General features: G+C 49.6%; 1 protein-coding gene across 1 annotated transcript in view; it reads right to left on the bottom strand.

The window, feature by feature from the left end:
• Positions 1–23,996, bottom strand: part of LDLRAP1 (low density lipoprotein receptor adaptor protein 1) — a 37,594-nt gene that overhangs the window by 2,400 nt on the left and 11,198 nt on the right. The window contains 10 exon segments of the mRNA XM_075060735.1: positions 9–43; positions 2,721–2,848; positions 5,333–5,416; positions 7,224–7,296; positions 11,860–11,974; positions 16,740–16,761; positions 16,764–16,787; positions 16,790–16,840; positions 18,030–18,032; positions 21,910–22,056. Coding sequence (XP_074916836.1) covers positions 9–43; positions 2,721–2,848; positions 5,333–5,416; positions 7,224–7,296; positions 11,860–11,974; positions 16,740–16,761; positions 16,764–16,787; positions 16,790–16,840; positions 18,030–18,032; positions 21,910–22,056 — 682 coding nt within the window.

The following is a 23,996-nucleotide window of genomic DNA, read 5'->3' as shown; positions in this document are numbered from 1 at the left end:
AGAATTACCTTGAAAATGCCTCCTCGAGCCCGTCATCCATTTCCTTTATTAAGAGAGAGAGAGAGAGAGAAAAAAAGAGAGGTAGTTGCTAAGCTAGTGTGCAAGTGTATTTAAAGAGCTGACTCAACTTTCCTTTGGTGTAGATACAGCATCATCAAGTGCTTAGAGCAGGGGTGGGCAAGCTACAGCCTGCGGGACCATCCTGCCTGGTCCCCAAGCCCTGGCCCGGGAGGCTCACCCCNCACTGGAGATTAGCCTCCGGCCCCTCCCCTGCTCCCTCTTCCCTGCAGCCTCAGATCACTGTGCCGCCTGCATAATGCTCTGGGGAGCGGGGCTGCGAGCTCCTGGGGCAAAGCCCGGCCTGACTAGTGCTCTGTGCTGCGCGGTGGCATGGCTGGCTCCAGCCGAGTGGTGCAGCTGCCTGTCCTGGTGCTCTGGGCAGCACGGCTGTAGCGCCACCAGCCATTGGTGCTCCAGGCACCGTGGTAAGGGGGCAGGGAGCCAGGTGGTGTGGGGGGGTTGGATAGACGGCAGGGGAGTTTGGAGTGGTGGTGGTCAGAGGGTGTGGATAGGGGTCAGGGTGGTCAGAGGGCAGGGAATAGGGTGGTTGAATGGGGGTAGGGGTCCCGGGGGGCCAGTCAGGAAGGAGGGGGGGTTGGATGGGGTGGCAGGGGTTCTGGGGACAGTCAGGGGACAGGGAGTGGGGGTTTATGTGTATGGGACAGGGGTCCCAGAGGGCCCATCAGGGAACAGAGGGGGTTAGATGGGGCAGGAGTCCATGGGGGGGCAGATAGGAGGTGAGGGCCATGCCATGACCCCTTCCCCTAACCAGCCCTCCATACAATTTACAAAACCCAATGCAGCCCTCAGACCAAAAAGTTTTCCTACCCCTGGCCTACAGCAACACTGGGTGTCAGGGTCTGAGACACTGCAGGTGTTTTGCAAAGAGCAAGGACACAACAGCTTGAGGGATGCTGTTCCACCGCCCCCACATCCATTTCCAGCTTCTCTCCTCCCCATCGCCAGCAGAGCAATCCCCTCCCTGCACCAGTGAGGCCTGATCCAAAGCCCAGTGGAATCGCCCTCCCTGTTCCCAACCTTCCAAAATTAAGCATCCACACAACCTCCCTCCCCCCCAACCCGCCCAACCAAGTTAACGTCAGGTAGCAGAAAGCTGTACAGTGCCAGGTACTGCTATTGCCTTGTCCCTTTCCAAGGCCTCCTGATGATTTTCTGCAGTGGGTTTTGTTGGGAAAGGGATGCCTTTTTATCTGTGTACTGCTGCTTTAAATTTCTCACCACTGCAGCTAGGTAAAAATTCAATGCTGCGGGGAGGGATAGCCCAAGGCTACGCACAACTTAAGCCCTCAAAACAAGCCTAATCCTTGCACTGTCCCCTCTGAGCACGGGTGAGTTTCACCCTGAGAGCAGCCACTTTGTTCCAAGTTCAGATGCTGAGATTCCGGCATGCGCTTCTCACAAGAGCCTACTTTTGTTCCCTCAATGCAACACAAAAATGTTGTTCTGGCTGAAAGCATCGGTTTGCTCTTTGCATGCAGACGCTTTTCCCAGCGCTGGGAATGAAAAGCAGATCACTCCTTAGCTTTCAGGACTGGCCAAGCTGGCTGATTTGCATTCACCATTTCAAGCTCACAAGGTACAAAGTGCAGCAGATACAGCAGACCCAGCTCAGCGGGATGCTTTCGGCAAAGGACCTACTAAGCACATATTTCATCTGGAACTTTGTGATGAGAAAATTATATTTAAAGGGCTATGGGGCAGTGTTTCTTGAAGAACTGCTGGTGTGCTTCCTTTTCAAATCTCTCCTCTTTGGAGAATGTCCATGAACAGTATTTGACTATTACTGAACGGGGGCTGGGGCAGGAGGTTGTTTTACTTGAAAGATTAGGTTTGAAATGGCCTTTCAATGGGCAACTTGATTAAATCTACCCGGTATTTTAAGCTTTGGGGCTCTGATGAGCTTGATGCTATGGAGAGTTATGCAAAAGGAGAAGGCTGGCTAAGATCTCTCCAGGACCTACTGTGATGTTAAAGCTGTTGAGATGAACAGGTGATACTCTTAATTTGGCCTGAAGGTCACAACGCTTGGGTTCAGACAGGCAGTCTCTGGAAGCTAAGCCCCTTGGCTAAAGACGCCCTATCACTGCTCAACAATTTAGTAGATTTCAACTACTGCAGTGGGAGAAGAGGAGGTAGTTTGAGACAGTGGGTCTCAGACTAGTCAGGATTTGACAAGTAATATATTGCACAGCTAGATTACTGGCGTAACCCACATCAGCATGCACAGCATCTACAGTCTGGTGCCTCTATCTGAAGACTAGACATCCAAGTATGTGATAAAGCACATAGAGAAGTGCTCAAGCACCTGAAATGTGGGTTTGTGAAACAAGTTTACAAGCTCTCCTGAAAATCCCAGGTCTTCCAAAAGAGGAATTAGCCACCCAAATCAAACTCCAGGCTCCCACTGGAAGCAAACTTGATGGGACACCTTTGAAAATCCCAGTATGAATGGCTGAGTAGCCTGAGAGTTCTACTCCCAATTGCTAAGACTTTGGTTATGAGGTAGGCCCAGAATGAAGACAACCCTCCAGCCCCAATGGAGGATGTTGTGACCAACAGAAAATGAAGCTTCACCTTCCCCCAGCATCACGTTCCTCTCTCTTTTCATCAGGAACAGCTAGCGCCATCAGTACGCTTACCCAGACTATGTTGTTATTCTCAGATGAGAAGTTTGGATCCAACTCATCTATGTGTGTGGCATTTGTGCTGACAGGCTGGGGAGATTTGGCAGCATCTCCGAAGTCCAACAGATTCCCTGTGGCAACTGCTGTGTGAACAGAGCAAAAAAGGTTACCTGGAAAAACAGGTTACAGAGGGATTCTTTCCCTCCACCTTGTACAATGAAGAGTTTTGCAGTTCTCCTTCCTGGCCCTCCCCACCCCAATAAGAGGAACATGCATACCTTCCTACTGAGCTAGGCTGCCACCATTTCTTTGCTTTACGTTAACAGGTAGAAAGTCCTTCTCCAACCCCCCACATCAGGGCCAGGATAGTGCTAGGCACTGTATAAATATCTGGGCAGGGACTGTAAAATCTTATGCTCCAAGCAGACAAGAGAATGGGAAGGGAAAGAGGCCCAGATGAGTTAAGTGATTTCCCCAGGGTCACATGGCAGGGAACAGAACCCAGTCATTGATTTCCCAGTACAGAGCCTTACCCAATGGACCACACTGCCACCACCGTCTTGAGCTATGCTACGCTAGGAGGACAGAATGATTACTGGGCTGAGCATTGCATTATCAAAGCCCCCCTGCAAAAAAAAAAAAAAAAAAAAAAAAAGCAAAGCCAGGAGCCTCATTTTTACCGCAGGACACCCTGGATTAGGTGGTAAAGCAGACTGGAAGACCTGCAGCGGCTTTGCTTAAGCATGGCATTAAATATGAAGTGGGAATAGCACAGACTGCACTTTGTCCCCTAGGCTCTTTTGATATTAACGTTATTGCAGCCCATAACTACATTCAGTTTAATACCACACACAATGTCATTCAACTGTACATTTGCATCATAGGACTATTGGGGGAGGTTTTGGTAACCAGACAAAGGGTAGGTGGGTGTTGTTTTTTTCCTGTCTTAAACTGCCACATTAACTGACTGACTGCTGCCCAAGTTAGTCAGTTTGCTAGCTGGCAAGCGTCTGGTTTTATGTTTCAGAGTTAACACCTCACTGAGATGCGTGGGATTCAGGCTGCTTCCTCTAACTCCAAGCTAGAGATTCAGGCTGCTTGCAGTCTCAGGGCTGGCCTACACCTGAGTTATGTATTCTTAATTACATTGCTCAAGGCTGTGAAAAGTTTCATGCCCTCTGCAATGCAATTAAGCCATCCACAACTGTTCTGCCTGTTCTTTTGCCAGCTTGTATCCCTCATAGCATTCTAGCCTTCTTACTTTCTGCCATCACTTAAAAACTTTTCCTCCTGCAGTATTGGACCATCACCATGTCTACTTGCCAAGAAGTTTCCCTCCTTTCATTTGGCCACCTCTCTCTTCTCCCCCCAGCCTCACCGATGTGATCATGGTCTGTTTGGTTGTAGACTTGTCTGCAAGCCTCCACCACTTCATTGTTTTGTCCCACAACTCATCTTTTGCCCATCCACCCACCCCACTAGCCTTTTCATCCCGAAGTCCATTACAAGCAACATAATCCACTCTCCTGGAATCACTTCATAGTCTCCCCTGTTTGTTAAATCTCTTCTTGGCAGGAAGTAGCTACTCTATGTAACGAAGCGCGCCTCCCTTTTTACAAAGTATGGATTGGCAACAATCAGGCCATGGACTCTGGCTAACAAAGACGTTCTCATCAGCTGCCCGTCTGGTTCCAAAGCATCATACTGGACAACAACAATTGTTTTAGCCCTGGGTTCTCCCCCATGTCCACTGAGAGTTGCATTAATAATCAGGCACTTAGCTGGACCTATTGATAAGCAAGAAACTACTAGCTAGCTGGAATTCCTCTTCCTCCTCAGTCTCTACTCACTGCTATCATCAGCCGCTCCCTCTTCCTTTGGATGTCCACTATCATAGCCTGTAATGTTCTGCCAGGATTATTCTCTCTCTATTCTTTTTTACTACTGATCCATGCTACTGAGCCATAAATCCTCAACCTCCATAGATTCTGACCCCCTCCATTCTGTTCCTTGTACACAGGCAATATACAGAGACCTCCTTCTCTTCAGCGTCTCAGCTACTTCTTCCTTTCCTGTTCATTGCTCCCGCCTTCAGGGAAGCCAGACGTAGTTCTTGGGCTCGCTTTAGCTGTACATGCCCAGAATGCAGCAGCATTTACTATTTTCCACAGCCTTCAGGTGAAGCAATCGTGTGTCACTTCCAGGGGGAGGGGAGGGAGAAGAGATGGAGTGGGGGACATCCTAGCATTGTGTTCATATTCTCCCCAAAGATAGATGCAGAGAGAGTATGCAATTGTAAAAGCTGCACCAAGCTGGCTGGTCAGGCCTGACATTTCTTGGTTTGTTTTAAGTGGACTGTCTGCCAGCCAGTGAGCAGCCCTGCCTGCCTCTGTCCAGGGCATTTAGAGAAGAGGCTGCAGTAGAAGCCATGACTGAGGATGGTTCTCTTCACAGGTGGTTGGCCAATAACAAATCTACACCACTGACACAAAAGTTGTTTGCTCGGCACCAGTCTCCACATTTCTGCTGGGAGACTCGGTCAAATCCAGATGAAAAAAACCCAGTCGCTGCTTGGAGGTCTTTAGAGCCCTGAAAGCTAACAGGGTGTTCTTTTGTCCATCACTTACATGCTTTAAGGCAGGCAGGATCTTCTGAGTTTGGGCCACTTGCACCTTCTCCCTCAGAGATGGACTTTTCCCTCTTTTCTTTCTCTGTAACAAGAAAGACTCCTTCATTGTCTCATAGACTTTAAGGTCAGAAGGGACCATTATGATCTAGTCTGACCTCCTGCACGATGCAGGCCATAGAATCTCACCCACCCCAATCCTGTAACAAACCCTTAACCTACGTCTGAGTTATTGAAGTCTTCAAATCATGGTTTAAAGACCTCAAGGTACAGAGAATCCTCCAGCAAGTGACCCGTGTCCCACGCTGCAGAGGAAGACGAAAAACCTCCAGGGCCTCTGCCAATCTGCCCTGGAGGAAAATTCCTTTCCAGCCCCAAATATGGCGATTAGTTAAACCCTGAGCATGTGGGTAAGACTCACCAGCCAGCACCCAGGAAAGAATTCTCTGTAGTAAATCAGATCCCACCTCACCTAACATCCCATCACAGACCACTGGGCATATTTACCTGTTAATAATCAAAGATCAATGAATTGCCAAAATTAGGCTATCCCATCATACCATCCCCTCCATAAACTTATCTGTAGGCATTGGATTTCCTGAAGTGTATTTCACTAGCAGAAATGAGATCTGTAGTGATCATAAGAGCTGGTTGGGAGCTTTCCCACCAGGGCATTTTCTGTCAAAGTATTTGTTTTGCCAAAAAAAGTTTGATTTTCCAGGGGGAGGGATTTACTGAGGGCTCCTGGACTGACTACCTAGAAGACACACCTGCAAGCAGAAAAAAAATGAAATTGACAAAAGCCTTCTAGGCAAGGAGCCTTGAGATTCTGGTTCTCCCAAAATAAAGTTTTTCTGGAAATTCCTGCCCTGTGAGAAGTTTTGCATTTGACTTTTCGGTCACAAATTAGGGCACAATTTTTCTTCCCCAGGCTGGGATTTCCATTTCCAGCCAACTTTTGTGACCACTCGCATCAAGGGCTTCACATACTTGGGGCAAATGTTTTCTGAGTCGCATCCTCAGGAGACACTTGTGTTCCACTCACTCTCCAGAAGACCCAGCACCACCCAAAACACTTGGGGCCAGTTCCTCCCTCTTCTCCAGGCCCTATGTGCCTCTCCAGTGGCATATAAGGGTGGCATAGGAGATGCAAGTGGAAGGGATGTATGAGGGAGGGTATTTCCCCAGTGCAGGAGATGCGTAGGGCTGACACAAGTGGCCCTGAAGAGCCCTGGAGGGGTGTAGGGCTTAAAGCTATAGATTTTATATATTTATTTATTGGGGGGGGCAGAGAGGGGAAAAGTAATACTCCAAATTACATGCAAAGGGATATACCAGCCCCTATAGCAGCCTAGAATCCTGGTGGCACAGACCCACAGTCATTCCAGGTGCCCTTTCTCAGTGGCACAGCACAGATTCTGCCCCATGGGTTTGGTTTTCAGATGTGCGAGCACCCCAGCTTTATTACATTGGGTGGGATGGCGAAGAACAGCTCCAGCTCCTTAATACCAAGTTCTCTTTTGCACATTGGCATGTGGGGGGGGAGAGGGACACAGGTGTCAGGCTGACTTGGAAAGAATACCTAGTTACTTTACAGCTTGTTAGGCACTCGGTATTTCATGTGTCCACCTATGGTGAAAGCAACAGGCAAAGACAAATTTACAACTAGCAGGACTCCGTACCATGTGTTAGCCGCTGATTGCAGACTCTAGACCCTGCCGTCAGAATCACCAGAAACCTGAAGTTATGTTAGCAGCGCAGCCAGAATGCTCCTCAATCCCCCCCACCCTCTGACTTTTTTCAGTGCATATTTTAAAAGATCACTTGAAAGGATAATAAACCCACATTATTTCCTTGAATATATAGCAAGACACGGAGAGACACACACTCACCTTCCTTGGATGCTTGCCAGAACTCATATGCTACTTTGAATGCTTGAGCTACAGTTAAGGTAACTGCCTGGGCCTGAAAGACACAGTTATGCAGTGCATTAGTCGGCAGTTTCTCCCGTAGATTTAAATCATTTGGTGGTTCTGCTGATGGATGTGAACCTGGAGCTTATGAGTACTCTGGTGCCAGGAATCCGATGCTCCTTTAGAAAGAGTAATCAAACATTGATAGCAGCAAGGATTCTCTGCTCTCCACAGGACGCTGCTGAACAGAGTTCACTGCAGGCGTGTTACACCTAAGAAAACAATTATTTTCAGAGACAAAGGAATGTGTCACGCTGACAGCTCCAGAGGCTAAAGACCCCTCTAGTCTCAATGCACATAGAGCACCTTGCATATTGGCCCCTCCTCTGTGCCTCAATCCCGACCAGGTAGGAGGACTACTATTAATCCTCTAAGATACAGCGACAGGAGCATGCAAGTAGTATCTGAGCGCCTCACCACACCCCTGTGAGTCAGAGCAGTGCCCCACTGTACAGATGGGGGAAACTGAGGTACAGAGGAGAGGGATAGCTTGGTGGTTTGAGCACTGGCCTGCTAAACCCAGCGTTGTGAGTTCAATATTTGAAGGGGCCATTTAGGGATCTGGGGCAAAAATCTGTCAGGAAGGGTATTTGGTCCTGCTGTGACACCAAGGGACTGGACTCGATGACCTTGCAAGGTCCCTTCCAGTTCTAGGAGATAGGTATAGCTCCATATAAAAATAATAATAAGAGCAGCTAAGTGACTTGCACAAGGTCATACAGGATGCCTGTGGAAGAGCAAGGAATCAAACTTGGTTCTTTCAAATCCCGGATGAGTGCCCTAAGCATGGGACACCCCTCCACAATTTTCAGGGGCCATCTGACTGCCAAGAAAAGTGACGGTGATGGCAGGTGTTGGTTGCTGGACTGAGTACCACCCACTCATTTCAGTTAAGATGCTGAATGGCTCATAATGACTTTCACTACAGATGTAGGGCTGGATTGGCAATGGTGAGGGCTATAACTCACTGACCTGCCAATTCCTTCCCCTCTTCCCCATTCAAGTTGGAACAATCTCAAGTAACAGGATGCGGTAAGAAAAAGCGCTAGATAGTTGGGGAATGAAAGCTGGTGTCCCCCACAATCAGTTTCAGCTCTTAATGACAGAGTAAGAGCTGGATGTTAATGAGCACAGAGAGATACAGGGAAGCTTTCAAAAGGCACAAAGGGTAGTTTAGGCTCCCAGCGAAGTCAGTGGGAACCTCTCCTATCTGGAGGAGACTGTTACACCCACTTGCGCCAGCAGCAAGTTTGGCTCTTTAGGCCACACATTTTTTGTACCACTGTAACTAAGCGGGTTTCTTCCTCCACTTCCACACAGTGTAGTAACTGTCCTCACGTGGCTTCACTTCGATAGTGCAAGAGTCTCAGGGTACATCTACACAACCCGCCGGATGGGTGGGTAGTCTTCGATGGATCAGGGATCGATTTATCGCAGCTCGTCTAGATGTGATAATCGATCCCCGAATCGACGCCCGTACTCCACCTCGGCAGGAGGAGTAAGCGGAGTCGACGGGGGAGTCGCTGTAGTCGACTCGCCTCCGTGAGGACAGCCAGGTAAGTCCAACTAAGATACTTCAACTTCAGCTATGCTATTCACGTAGCTGAAGTTGTGTCTCTTAGTTCAACCCCCCTCGCCCGCTAGTGTAGCCCAGGCCTCAATGTAGCTTATTTCTCCTGAGTTTAAAGAAACGAGCTACACACTGCTGTAACTGCAGCCACACCCACTCACCTGTATGTTTCTAGACGGACAGAGCTGTACAAAGCCCCCCGCTCAGACCAGCCCTTCGGGCTCCAGCAAGGCTTGCTAGCGTGGCGAGGGAACGACGTGGGATGCCGGGGTTATTAAAGAACAAGTTCACTGAAGGTTTTACATGCAGCAGCACATCACAAGGCTGAAGCAGACACTTTTTAGATGGCTGCTAGTTTATAAGTTTGTGTTTAGAGTCGCATGCAAAATAAATCTAGCTTCCAAGATGCGGAACTTCCCTCTCCTCCAGGCTTCGGGGAAAGCGGAGAAAAACGTTTAATTGAGAAATAGGTTCCAAGAGCCATGGGTTTTTGAAAAGGGAAAAGATCAAAACACACAAAACCCATCTCTGCCAATTAAACCTCACAAAGTAGAGGATCTCATTTGAATGTCTGAGCTATTTACATCTTTGAGGGAAGCGTGAATGCTTTATGGCAAAAACTTAAATATGGTAATTAAGTATGAAACTCCCCACAGCTGTTTACAATTTAAGCTGTCACATCTGAATCAAGTTTAATGGACCCAGCTACCTTTGAGAATTGCCCATGAACTAAAAATATGGACTAATTATATACCAGAACTGGGTAGCTATACATACCGAACCCTGTGTTATGCCAGGCTCTGGTATCGCAGTATCAGTTTACCTTTTATCAGCATGGCGTTCACGCATTTTATGTGTGGACAAAGAGATTCTACTTTCTACCACCAAAGGCCTGGGAGAACTTTTTTTTATTATTATTATTTTGAGGAAGACGTACTGAGCTGATGTACCAAAGAGATAATTCTTTTAGCACTGAAGAGATTTAAATTTTAATTTGTAGAGAGTCTCTTATCTTGGCAGTGCAAAGACGGGGCTGCGCTTTGCAGCCAGGAGAGAACTGGTTGCTTCCATTATGTTTCCTGCTCCCCTGGAGAGGTGGGGGAAAGAGACGGAATATTAACACTGTCATTCATGCCTAGAGCGGCAGGGGGTGTTTGGAGCGGCAGACTGGGCCACGTTGCTAGGGGCAAAGTTTCTCTCTTCTCTGCCCCAGCCTGACTGAAATGCGCTTGCTGCAGGGGCAATGCCATAGGAGCTGGGATGAGGAAACCTATCCCGACTCTCCCATGATGTGAGAACAGTTGTTGCTGCAGCGTCTGTTCTGATTACGCTCCTGATTCGGGGAAAAGGATGGGAATGGCAGAATTAAAGGCATGAAGCAGGCAGGGTGTCGTTTAGAGCTACAGCTCCCTGCCTAGATCACATCCCCACTCCCCGTGAAGCTGAGTTCCAGTGTGCAGGGGATGAGCACCGCCAGCCCTGCAGGCTTCCAGCCCCTGCTGCTCTGTGTCTGGGGTATGCATAGGTCTGGTCCCCCCAACCTACTAGAGCAGGCAGAGGAGGACACCCCCCATTTCCCAGCACACACGCTCTAAGCCCAGCCCCCCTCGACTCATTCACATCTCCACTGCAAGGTCTCTCTGGCACATCAGTCCCTGCCACCCCACTGTGTGAGCGGAGGAGATCTAATCACTCTCTACACCCACTCACAGCTTATGCCCAGTGACCCATTTCTCTCCCTTGCCAACTCTTAAGTGCTGGGCCTTGGCCCACGCTGTCCCAGCTCAGAACAGCTCCCCTCTTGTGTGATACATTGAGCTGGGGTGGGAGGGGGAAGGGGAGGGAGGGAGGGAGAGAAACCAAACAAAAAAACCCTCCAACTATTCTGCTCAGAACAAAAGCGGGCGGCTATTCCCCAGCTCTGGGTATTCTCTTTAGTAAGCGTTACGCTCTCGTGTTTCACGCCGTGCGTCACTTACAGCGCGATGGTGCTAAATTTGCCATCAAGTATATTAGCAAACGTATCACGGGCTTTGATGGTGAGAGAGAGAGAGCTCTTCAAATGTGAGCCACAAAGCAGGGGGGAAAGTTGAGGTGAAGCAGGAGCAGGGAACGAACACACGCACACACACACACACACACACACCTCTCTCCTTTTTAAAATTCTTTCCCACCCATGGAAGAATCCAGTATTCTGGCTGCAATGGTCACCTCACCAAACACGCCTACAGCCTTACTGCAGCCATGAGGAAGTGCCAAGAGAATTTCGGCAGGCGGGAGGGGTTGGAGACAGTTTAGCAAATGCTACTCTTCTCCCTCCCTTTAAGATAAAGGCCCCCTTCCCACTAGGCTGGATTATTAGAAGCTTCAATTCTGCTTATCTTTAAGCATGTGACCAAGTCCCATTGACTTCAGTCAGGCTAAACACACTGAAGTATTCATGGGATCAGGGCCTTCAAGTAAATATTCAGGCTCAACTGTCATTTTTTACTCTGCATTTTGCCTCTTTAATAGGGGACTCATTTCTGAGAAAGGGAGATGGGTCCTCACCTCATGGGGGCATGCAGCCTAGTGGTTAGACTAGCTGAGATCATGGCGCTCCCATAGGAAACAGACGAAGCTGCGGGTTCTCAGCACCTCAAAGTCAAACCCAGCAAGGAATTTAGAAGTTCCTCCCAACAGCACCAAAGCGACATAATAGATTAGGTCTGCCCCTTCCACCAGCATGTATGCAGGTTGATTTAGCCTCACTACATCCTACGATATGCTCGGGTTGTACTGTGCTTCTGGAGATGCAGTGCGGCCGACAGCCCCGAGTCATGTCTGCAAGCATAGAGACGCCAATACCTACAGGCAGAGCAGTTTGCCAGATCAGGCCCTTCGATCAGTAAGCAAGGTCCCTGCCCTGAGGAGCTTATGAAGCAGTGAACCCTGCCAACCGCTCTGGTAACAGCCATACGGACCCGCGCCTTCCTTTCTACTGACCAGTTTCCGTTTGGGGCAGAGGAAAGCGTGACACTCCAGGTTCTCGTTGTGCTGGCTCTGAGCAATGTAGGCAAACACTTTATCGTGGCTCTTGTCTGCAGTGCAGTAAGAGATCCTGAAAGTCAGAGCGAGGGACAGTTAGACACTTGGCTTATCGCAGGGTGGGGAGGACACCAGCTCGCGCACTGAACTCCGACCTAGCAGGCTGAAGGTCAGATTCAGCATGGCAGATACAGAGGGAACATAAATACCATCACGTTCTAAGAGGCCCCAGTTGGAGACTGGGGAAACTCTTGGCTTGGATAAGCCCCATTTTAGGCTTCAGAACCACAACTGTGAAGACAGCAAAGCACGACGGAAGGGGAGCAGAGCCAGACACTGAATGATGCATTTGGTGGGGTTACAGCCTCTGAACGGGAGCCTTTACCTATGCTCAAGGGAAAGAAGCTATTTGCCTGGGTTTTGTGATGTGCTAGTTTTTGATCTGGGCAAGAGACACTTTGCAGTGAGGACAATCTCATGGATATTCTCTTCTCAGCAAGGAGAGAGCTCAGGTTGTTCCAGCATCACAAATTACTCCAGAAGCTCCCCTGTGTGCGCTTCAGTCAGACAGAGAAGCAGACATTGGGGACCAGGAAAGTCTGTCCGAAAGGATGAGCATCAAACTCCAGGAGATCTGCTCTAGCAGCTGAAGGCATCCTTGAACTCAGTGGGCCATAGGGAATTCACTCAGCCTGCGGTTTGAGGGACATTCCCTCTGAGGGGCTGCTTTCCCCTGAGGCGGGCAGGCAGCACTTTGCATTTCTGCACAAGGTTTAGGCCAGCAAGCAGGGTGCCCTTTGACCAGGCACTGGCCAGGTGAGCAGACTAGAAATGTGCCTGTGTAGATTCTGGGGGGCAGGCTCCTCAGAATTCGGAGCGTTTCATTCCCACCACTACCTCGCCCGCCCCCTGTGCTGATATTCACACAGGAACCAGCTACTCCCATCTTATGTCAGTGAGTGCTACTGCAGCACATGGCAGCTGAGTCACCGAAATGCACTGCAAGGGGCACATACAACTGTCAGTAATTTAATCTAGCAGGTCACTGAGGATGTGCCCTCCCAAGACAGGTTCTACGGAAACCCTGAAGAGGATAAGAAGAAGAAAGGGTGGCCCGTGGTTAATCGTCTCACGGCACCAGATTCTCCATTCAGCCCTCACTCGTACAACTGTCCTCTAGGAGGGGGCAAGTGCATCTCATTTCCCAGACAGACTTATAAAGCCACAGTCAAGATTTATTTACACTTTCATTTCATTTCTTTTCATGCCTCAGGTTACTGTTGCTCATTGGCCTAAATTTTGCCTTGCCAAGCGGTGTCATACTTTGTATGAGGCACTTCAGGTTTATTCCCCTCCATCATTTTCTTTCAAAGCCTTGGCCTTTCTGAAAACTGCAGCAAAACCTCATGGGTGCGTGTGTGTGTGTGTGTGTGTGTCTCTCTCTCTCTCACACACACACACACTCACCCACCCCCTGCTTCATAGCAATCCCCACTGTTCACCTCCATGTACAATCATCATTCGTTTTCAACAGCAGGGTCATTCACACCAGCCTCTGAAGTTAATCGGTTTTGTAACTGGAAGGCAACTCACCACACACAAAGGGGAGAGTCTGAACACCACCTACAGTGTCACAGGGGCTGCGTTTTAAGCTGCAGCAAGTCCGTTAGGATGCCTGCCTGAGCAGAGTCGTGAAGAGATTACAGTTTCTGCCAGTGATGTCTGAGTTTGCCTGATAAAAGTTCCAGGTTTGAGGGGGAGTGCTCCAGAGACCACAGCTGTCGGTTTGAGCATGACCCGGCACATGGTGGGAGAAATTACTTTGGGCAATAAAAGAAAGCTTGCAAGAGAAAATTAAATTCATGCACATCAACCCTCCCTCCTTTAGGGAAAGTTATTCCTTCAACCAAAGTGGTGTTGTTTTATAGAACTGCCTCTGATGTTGTCAGCTGCCTTAAGACACACAGACTTCAGTCAACTCAGAGCAAACCTTTGTATAAACATCGACCGGAAGGGACAGGTTCACCGTTCCCTGTTCAAGTGTCGAAGCTGAACTCAAGGCAGAACTATTCAGATCTCAGGTCTGCACTCACTTGTTTCCCCACCTCTTGCCCTCCCCCACAGCATAGTTCCACTGATTTCAGTAGACCAGGATTAATCTGGAGTGATTAAGAGAGCAGAATTGGATGCCAGGTCTGCAGCTGTTAACTCTGAATTGTGAGGGGGCCTATTGGGAGAGAAGATCGCAGAAGGAACTCCACTCTCATGCATTTTAACATGACCATGTTTATCCAGTTGACTGTTTAGTGCTAGGAAGGTCAATGGTTTTGTCCAGACCCTCAGTGATCCAAAGGCCTCCTATGAACTGACCAGTAGGCAATGCAAAACGCCACTACCCTGGATTTCAGTATGTGCCCGGGGGAGGAGACGTACAACAATACTCCAAGGCAGGGGAGGATGGAAGGAGGTATGGAACACAGGAGTCATCAGACTGGATCGTACCTGGATCCATCTACTCTAGTACCCAGTCTGACTGTGACCACACCAGATGCTCAGAGGAAGGTGTAAGAACCCCACAGTAGGCAAGTATGGGAAAATCTGCCCCCCTCTCCTCCCTGCCACATTAGATTATAACAACAGAAGAGACCATTGTGATCATCTAGTCTGATCTCCTGCACAACAGGCTGTACAGCTTTGCGGACTTAATTCCTCATCCTGGTCGTTAGTATTGCGGACTGGGTCAGGCCCTGAATCTAAGCCATGGTAGGAGTGGAGAGGGGAAAGAGAGTTAGAGCAGACCCCTTCGAAGCAGGAAGATCCAGCTGGCTAAGTACATCAGCATCCCTAGATGGAACTTTAAAGGGGCTGCATTTAACCACGGAGCCGGATTAACGCCTGGGAAATCTCCTGCCATTCCCTGCTTATCAGCCTCTTGCTGTAGCTGGACCACTGGTTTTAACCTCGGAACCACTTTCGACACCTAAAGTCGGAAGTCTGAGGTCTGTTAAGCTGCCTTAAATGTAGTCTGCCTCTTGCCCGCTTCAGAGCGAGTCTGGACTCCCAGGAGGAGCTGAGCTGTTGATTTTGGCTTCCAACGTTCTCTAGCCACACCACAGCAGCCTGCCCACCTCGGTGTGTCTCAGCCTGTGCTGGCCTCTCTAGGGTAAAGAGGAGAGTTCAGCCTCTAGGCTCCATTCAGTGATTGGCCTCTTGTCAGGGAGGCTGAAAGCCCATCAGGGCAGGGACTGCGCGTGCTTTCCCTGCCTATCACAATGAGGTGCCGATCCCACCTGGAATCTCTGGGCACTACGCAGTCAAGGGGATGAGTTGTTACTGGGACTTGGGCTCAAACGAAGGAAAGAAAGTATTCGCAGAGGGTCAGGCAGATCCTGGAGAGGAGACCAGGCCGTGTAAGTCACCACCTTCCATTCCCGGGCGGATTGTCCCCCTTTTCCAACAGGAGACCCAGCTGAAATCTGACACTAACCACATCTGACCGCTGCCGTTTGTCAGAGCTCACTGCACGACACTGAAGCGATCGCTTCGGGCGGGACAGAACTAGAGGGCGTCTCAAACATTCCAACCCCCCTCTCCAGGAGGCACCTCCATTACCTTTTCCCAGTCTCAGGCGCTCTTGGCCCTGCGGAACTCGCGTGCGTCTGATTCCACAACACTATCAGATGCCTTGTGGACGAGGCACATTCTACAGTCGGGGTCACCAATCTAAATGAACTGCGTGCTTTGTAATTTGCAGAGTTTTTCCTTATCCTTCCCCCTTTCTTGGCCCTGTTTATTGCACTAGACAGACAGTTTCCCTTTGGATTCTCATGGTGGCTAGTGTTCACTCGTTCCCTTCTTCCCACGTAGCCTCGGCTTTCGATCTTTGCTTTCAAGAACAGGTTTGTAAAGATGTGGTCAGCCTCCAGTACAGGTGAAGGCTGGAGCCTGACGCAGTCTCTCTCCCTAACCTCGCACCAGACTATGGGCTGTGAAGCCAGGGCTAATACTCCCATCAGTTCGAACAGGAACAGGTTTGCGCTCTATGCATTTACACCAGGGGTGGGCAAACATTTTGGCCTGAGGGCCATATCTGGGTCTGGAAATTGTATGGCAGGCCATGAATGCTCACGGAATTGGCGGTTGGGGTGTGGGAGGGGCTGAGGACTTTGACTGGAAATGTGGGCTCCAGGGTGGGACCAGACATGAGGAGTTCAGGGTGTGGGAGGGGGCTCCGGGCTGGGGTGTGGAGGTGAGGTGAGTGCTCTGGGGTGGGACTGGAGATGAGGGTTTGGGGTTCAGGAGGGTGCTCTGGGCTGGGACCCAAGGGGTTTGGAGAGCAGGAGGGGGATCAGGGCTGGGGCAGGGGGTGAGAGTGTGGGCATGGGAGGGGGTCAAGGGTGCGGTCTTCAGGCAGCGCTTACCTAAAGCGCCTCCCAGAAGCAGCAGCATATCCCCCCTCCGGCTCCTAAGCGGAGATGCAGCCAAGCAGCTCTGTGTGCTACCCCGTCCACAGGCGCTGCCTCTGCATCTCCCATTGGTCGTGGGTTCCTGCCAATGAGAGCTGCGGGGGTGGAGCTTAGGTTGGGAACAGCATGCGGAGCTCCTTGGCTGCCCCTACATGTAGATAGCCGGGGGGGGGGGCGGGGGCGGGCGCAGGAAATTTGCCGCTGCTTTCAGGAACCGCACAAAGCCACAGTACGCACAGAGCGGGGCAAGCCCCCAACCCCACTCCCGGCGGGAGCTTGAGGACCGATTAAAATGTCTGAAGGCGACGCAGCCCCCGGGCTGTAGTTTTCCCACCCCTGCTTTACATGCTGAAGTGTCTCCCAGTAACATACCTGTATATCGAGTTTTCTATCATTCATTAGTTCCGCTGTCATTTAGATAATCCCTCTGGAGATACCTTCAGTGGTAACTTTCTGCAGTTTCTTGCCACGTGCTTTTAGCCTTTGGAAGGAAAAGCAAATAGATTTACGGGGTATTTAGCATGGTTACATCCAAAGTTATATCATGGTGGCCAATTACTCACTCTAGAGGTGTATATTTAATAGACAAAATTAATGGCACTTGTTATATCAGAGACTGAATTTACTGTAGGTACAATAAGCCCTTCATAGAATCATAGAATATCAGGGGTGAAGGGACTTAGAGCAAGGACCAATTCCCAACTATCATCCCAGCCAGGGCTTTTCAAGCTGACGCTTAAAAAACCTCTAAGGATAAGATTTCCACACTCCCTAGGTAACCCATTCCAGGCTTCGACACCCCCCTAGTGAAAAAAGTTTTTTCCTATATCCACCTAAACCTGCCACTGCCACTGTGAACGCGACCATTACTCCTTGTCTGTCATCTGTACCACTGAGACCAGTCTAGATCCATCTCTTTGAACCCCTTTCAGGGCAGGGAAGTAGCTATCAAATCCCACCCCTCGTTCTTCTCTTCTGCAGACGTAAACAATCCCAGTTCCTCAGCTCTCCCTCATATGTCATGTGCTCCAAGCCCCCTAGAATCATTTTGTGTGGCCTTTCCTGCTGCGCCTTTTCCACTTTTCCCACATCCGTCTTTATATGGGCCCAACCTGGACACAGACTCCAGATGAAGGCCTACACAAAGCGAATGTCAACTAGGAGAGGGGAATGATCACGTCCACGAGTCCTGGAAACCTCTACTTATAAAGCCCAAAAGCATTGACCTTCTGGCGACAGGGCACACTGCTGGACTCATATCCAGCTTCTCATCCACTGTAAACCGTAGGGTCCTTTCTCAGAACTGCTGCCTGGCCATTCGTCCCTAGTAACGTAGCGATGGCAGGATTCTCTCCACTTCCTAAGTGCAGGACTCGCACTTTCCTTGTGAACCTCAATCAGGTTTTTTGGCAGTCCTCTAATTGTCTGGTCCCTATGTAATCCTTTCCCTACCCTCCAGCGTATCCACCACCTCCTCCCATTTAGTTCATCTGCAAACTTGCTCGAGACGCGTCCACCCATCCTCCAGATCATTAAAATGAGATGGAATAAAACGCCCAGACCGACCCTTAGGGCACTCTGCTTGATACCGGCTGCCAACTAGACATGGAGCCATTGATCACTACCCATTGAGCCTGATGAACAAGCCAGCTTTCTATCCACCTTCTAGTCCATTCATCCAGCCCATACTGCTTTAACTTGCTGGCAAGAATACAGAGGGAGACTGTACCAAAAGCTTTGCTAAAGTCAAAGAATATTAAAATGGTACCTTTGCTGAAGCACCGCTTTATGCTGGTACTAAGCATATACCCCCCACATAACATGCTTTGATACTGTGCCCACAGTCCCTGAGGGACTTTACTGTACTGATTACAGTGTCTGAAGGCTACATGACCGACATGGGTGTAGTCTTGGCAGAGACCAACTGGGCTCCTGCAGAATTTGCCAAGTTCTGCAGAGGTTTCGTTTTTAGTCTGACATCCAAGGAAATGCTAGAGCTCTCAGGTTACACATTAGCCAGCAAGAGAGCGGTGACATGCAATGGAGTTAGACTGATCCCCATAGTTTTGTTTGAACAGAGTTATCTTCTGGTGGCAGTAATTACACCACACCTGTAATTAGCCATTATCTTCTGTTCAAGCTGCCTTAAGTAATCCCATAAAAGGAATAGTTTATTGAAAGCTCGATCCTCTAATTACTGAGGAGAGTCAGTGGACATGTGGACTGAAAAAAAAAAAAAAAAAAAAAAGACAGGATCAAGCCCATTTCAGAGTGCACCTTATTGAAAAAGGAAGTGAAAGCTTTGAGATCCTCCACCTACTGCACTGGGATTTGCACTCAGACACTAGTGAGTAACTCTACCTTGCTGTCCTACAGACGACTGAAATCAGGGCTCGCTTACAGCCTCTGCAGCGTCTAGTTCGACTTCGCTGTTCACTGGCTTGTGAGGGCTGACAAGGCATATCAGATTTAAGGAAGCAGCATAGCGACAAGACAGCTACAGCTCAGGAGCCATTGCTCAAGCTGGCAGACGCTATTCCAGAAGTGGCCTTCAGTATTCCACAGCACAGCCAATCCCAGGCATTCATAATTCCTAGTCAGGCTGCCGCCCATCCCCCAAAATCGTGATTTTAAAAAATACATTTCATTGATTTCTGGTTTGAGTCTCTAGGGCACACCGTGGTCCGATTTTCAAGCTCTTCTCTGCTAACCCAAGGTCTAGAAATGTTCACTAGGAAGAGTAAGCACAGTCTCAAATAATCACATGACTCCAAGAGCTGGGGCTTTAATGCCATCATGTACTACAAGAGTTGGCATCAGCAAGCTCTGGTCCACCACCTCCCTGCTTCTTCTAACAAAGGAATGATGCTTACCTCCTCCCAAATTTGTGGGCCAGCCCAGTGCATGTGGGACTTGTATACTCCAGATACTGCAGGAGTGGGGCCTTTGCCAGCTGCTGCTTTGCAGGCCAGCCAGGCTGCTCCTGCAGAGTACTAGCTTGGCCACAGCGGAGTCCGGACAGAGGAAGTCTGCTGTTGCAACAGTAGATTTGCCACACAGTTTGTTTCCCACGTCTTTACTCAGCATTAGAGGGACGAATGGCTGGACACTAGACACAACAGGCAATGGACTGTTGCCAAAACCACCTCTCACTACCTCTCTGGGCCCGATGCTCTAACTTTGTATTACTCACACATTTAGCGGCACTTACAAGTTCATGTTTTCTTTGAATTTTAACTGCCCTTCAAGATAGTCAATTAAGTTCACAGAGGCCAGCAGAGGATAAAAAGCATTAGATTGGCCACAGGCTACATTCAGCCAGCTGCAGCTCAGGGAAAAGAACCTCAGTTCTCCCACCGACTACAGGTTGGGGCATCTCCCCACCTGCCAGGAAAGTCATCAGACCAGCACCACTTCAAAGTGCCGACAGCAAGGCAGCAAGTTCCAGGCCCTCACACCCCAGCACTGTCCCTCGGTTAAGAGCTTCAAGGAGAGTTTAAGAGTAGCAGCCGTGTTAGTCTGTATCCGCAAAAAGAACAGGAGGACTTGAGTTGTACTTACAAGGAGACTTCTTTGGGCGCACACCCAGAGTCCTCTAGCCAAGGGCATGGGCTTCCACCCACCACAGCAATGATCACGCCAGATCCTGGACACAGCACAACTAGCAACCCAAGAGTTAGTAGGCACCCAAATGAGACAGATGAAAGTCAGTTTCACTGAGACAGACAACTTCACAGTACTTTGTAAGCAGACATTTTTGCAAGAGCCATGCACTATTGGGAGAAGCCAGAGTTCCTGGAGCAGAGAAGTGAGCAGTGCCCTCCCCAAAGCTCAAGAGGGGAAAGGCCCCACTCCCCAGTCTCTGCCATGAGGTACACAGCCAGTTGCAATACAGGTTTAGCAACACTCCCATGAGCTTTAGGGCCAGATGCTCAGCTTCACTTTACTAAAGTGTGCAGAGCCCATGATGCTAGAAGACACTTTGCCCCTAGGTTTTCATGCAGGGCTCAGCGGCTGCAGGAGTCATAATCCATCCCAGAACTCAGAGTGGGAGGGGAGGAGGGAGGAATTTGTTAACATATCTCATTTCCCAGGAGCCATATTCCCTCCCTTGCCTATTTCACCTCCTTTGAAGTTCAGCCCATGTCAGGAAGATACTACTCACTGCCTGAAGCATTTGGCCACCACGTTTGGTTTTATGCGGATTAACCATGCGACCGAATCTTTGCCTCATTCCATTTTATAAGTGTCTAAAGACGCATTAACCTGCTGTAGCACGAGTGGTGAATAAGGATGGACTCCTAAGTAAGTTGCGGTGTTAAATATTTAACAATCGGTAGCTGTACTGCGCTGGTGAAATTAGAGATGTATCAGTCAGTTGCATGGGAGACTAATTGCCTTTTCGGTGGCCAGAAAGGGGCTGCACGGATTGTGCTGGTCCCTTCCAATCCACCTCTGGATTGTAAAGCTCAGAGAAGCTCATTCAACCAGGGATGCTAGAACCAGAGGGGCTGGAGGGGTGGCAGCACCCCCTGGCTTGAAGTGTTTCCAATCACACACAGGGTTTACAGTTTGGTTCAATGGCTTTCAGCAGCCACTACCCCCATAAAAACTGTTCCAATGCCACTGCATCCAACACAGCCATATGGGGACTGGGAATTCCCATACCAGAAGTCCACTAACCTATCTCTGGGGAAGACAGTGTTTGACATGAAGAGTATATAGGCTGCTTTTACAGTGGTTGCACCATTAAGTAGTCAAGATTTGGCAACATTTACCTTAGCAAGATACCTACAATACTAGAGTCTCTCCCTGCAGTATCTACTGACAACCCTGAAGTTTTCCTAGAACAGCGTGTGACAGCCATGATTAAGGGTTAACCATAGCTACAGACACAGCAATCACCATTCAAGGCCTTTTCTTCCTATAAGGAGGACCCAGTACGCCCACGTGAGAGAGTTCTAGCTAGACTGGACAAAGCACTAGGGCAATGGTTCTCAAACTGTGGGTCGGGACCCCAAAGTAGGTGGTAGCCCTGTTTTAATGGGGTTGCCAGGGCTGGAGTTACACTTACTGGGGGCTGAAGCCAGAAGTCTGAGCCCCACTGCCCAGGGCTGAAGCCCTCAAGCTTTGGCTTCGCCCCTTCCCCTGCGGTGGGGGGCGGGTCCCAGGCTTTGGATTTGGCCCCCCCACCTGGGGCAGAGGGGGTCGGTCTTCAGTCCCCCTTCCCAGGCTCGTGTAGTAATTTTAAGGGAGTCACAGTGCAATGAAGTTTGAGAACCCCTGCACTAGAGAGAGATCATATACCATGTTTTATTCCACCTAAACCCCACAGTCCTTCTGGGTGCCCCATCATCTCCTGGTTTCTTACGCAAAACTGTGGGAAAGGGGTGCGCATAGGAAGCATTTACGCCTAGGACGAGTGTTCAAGAATCATTTGCTTCAACACCAGGAAGAGAAGCATCTGCATTGTTTGGTTTTGCAGAGAGTTTCAGGGATCTCCTTCGTTAGGAGTCAGAGTCACTTAGAACCCTGATGACACTCACCATTGCCACAATTCTTTTCACAGCAGCTGCTGAGAGGTCTTCTCCTTTGGGCTGTTCCACCAAAGTCATGCCCATGTATTTTAGGTTGAAAAGCATTCCCTCCAGTAGAGTCTCTCTGGTGTCAGTCCAATTTTCTGGTAGCTCTGAGGAATAGCAAAGATCTTTAGTCTCAAGCGTACTAGGACTGGAGAAGTGATTTCATTAAGTATGAAAATGCTGCAAGGTGATGCAGGCAGCTGGCTCATCTGCATCTCACATACTTTTGCCCAGGTGTCAGAGGGGACCACAGAATGCCGCTACACACCTGTCATGGGTTGGAGGTATTTGAGAGAGTGCTAGCTACCGAAAGTACTTCAGTGATCCTCTCTCCTACTGTCCCATCACTGTGGTATCGCTGCACAAGATGTATCTTAGCATTATTCAGGTAGGACAACGCTACTCTGCCCTCAGTGAAGACTTCAGAGAAACCCAGCTTGAAGGGAGATATCCAGGCCAGGAAGAAAGACTCCCAAGGCCAGTGCATGACCTCGGGGGAGAGACACTCAGCCTGATCTCCCACTGAAGGGAGAAGACAAGACCCTACAGCTCATCTGGTTTTGCCTCACGCAGTTCAGCAAATGAGCGGTAACAGCCCCACAGTAGAACCAGGGATATATTTTGGAGCAGGATGCTCAGCAATATGGCCATGAACACCCATCCTCTGCGGGGGGGGGGGAAGTCCCCTCTGTCCAATTTGCCTCCTTTAACCACTGTCCTGTGGCCAAGTCCTCAGGCACTGGATCAAAAGGTTCCTCATGAGAACCAGGCTGTTAGGAGTAAGTTTATTTAAAGCCACCCCTTCCCCCCCTACACTCCTGCTTGCTGCAGCTGGTGATCAAGCCAGAGGAGTGTGCCAGGCGGTGGAGTCACCAGAGAGGACTAACTAGCACATACAAATCTGCAGCCATTCCAATGGATCACACCTTCCCTGTGTGCTCCTCAACAAAGCTCCTTTAGGACCAGCCAATCCCCTATAATTAACTGCTAAATGGATTATGAATTAGCAAAAATTGTGCCAGTGCCAACGTTACCTTACAAGTCTCTCGTGCGGCTTTTAACAGCACAAGCCAAGAAAAAGACCATTGACGTGTTTCAGTCCAAACACATACCCACGGCCAGACTTAAAACGGGGTTACTCTGCTTACTGCTGCCCCCACACTCAGGACAGACAAGCGGGAGGAGGCGGGGTTAGGCACAAGCTAGAGTGCAGCTGAGCCCAAGCCCATGCACAGACTTGGAGATGTGTGAGCGATTGCCCAAAGGGAGAGTATGCGGATGCTAATAACCGAGTTGCACCGGCTGTCTTAGCTCTCACCCCCAATGAGAAAGCGAGAGAGCGGGCGCACTTCTGCATCCAATACTGATGGGAAAGGATTGTTCTCTGCACTCACTTATCTCCTGTTTCACCACCCCAGCCCATAGCCCAGTGGCTCTCTACCTTTCCAGACCACTGTAGCCCTTACAGGAGGTCTTCCATACCTCCCCCTCCCCACAAGTTTCACCTCACTTAAAACTACTGGCTTATAAAATCAGACATAAAAATACAAAAGTGTCCCAGCACGCTATTGCTGAGAACTTGCTGACTCATTTTTACCACATATTATAAAATATATCAATTGGAATATAAATATTGTACTTACATCTAAGTACTGCCTGTAGGAAATTTTAGTTTGTACTGACTTTGCTGGGGTTTTTTTTAATGTTGCCTGCTGTAAAACTAGGCAAATATCTAGATGAGTTGGGGTACCCCCTAGAACAGAGGTGGGCAAACTATGGCCCGCAGGCCACATCAGGCCCAGCAGACCATCCTGCCCGGCCTTTGAGCTCCTCCCCCACAGGAGCATGCAACTACGCCCCCACGCGGGCAGAGCTCTGGGCAAGGCCGCGCGCTCCTGCAGGGCAGTGTGTCTGGCTCCAGCCGGGCTGCTCTGAGTGGCATGGTAAGGGGGCAGGGGGGTTGGATAAGGGGCAGGGGGTTCCAGGGGGCACTCAGGGGACAGAGAGCAGGAGGCAGTTGGGTGGGGTGGAGGTTCTTGGGGGAGGA

Source organism: Chelonoidis abingdonii, chromosome 25 (genome assembly GCF_003597395.2).
Source record: "Chelonoidis abingdonii isolate Lonesome George chromosome 25, CheloAbing_2.0, whole genome shotgun sequence".
In the NCBI taxonomy this organism is placed as follows: Eukaryota; Metazoa; Chordata; order Testudines; family Testudinidae; genus Chelonoidis; species Chelonoidis abingdonii.
This window is presented reverse-complemented; position numbering and strand designations above follow the sequence as displayed.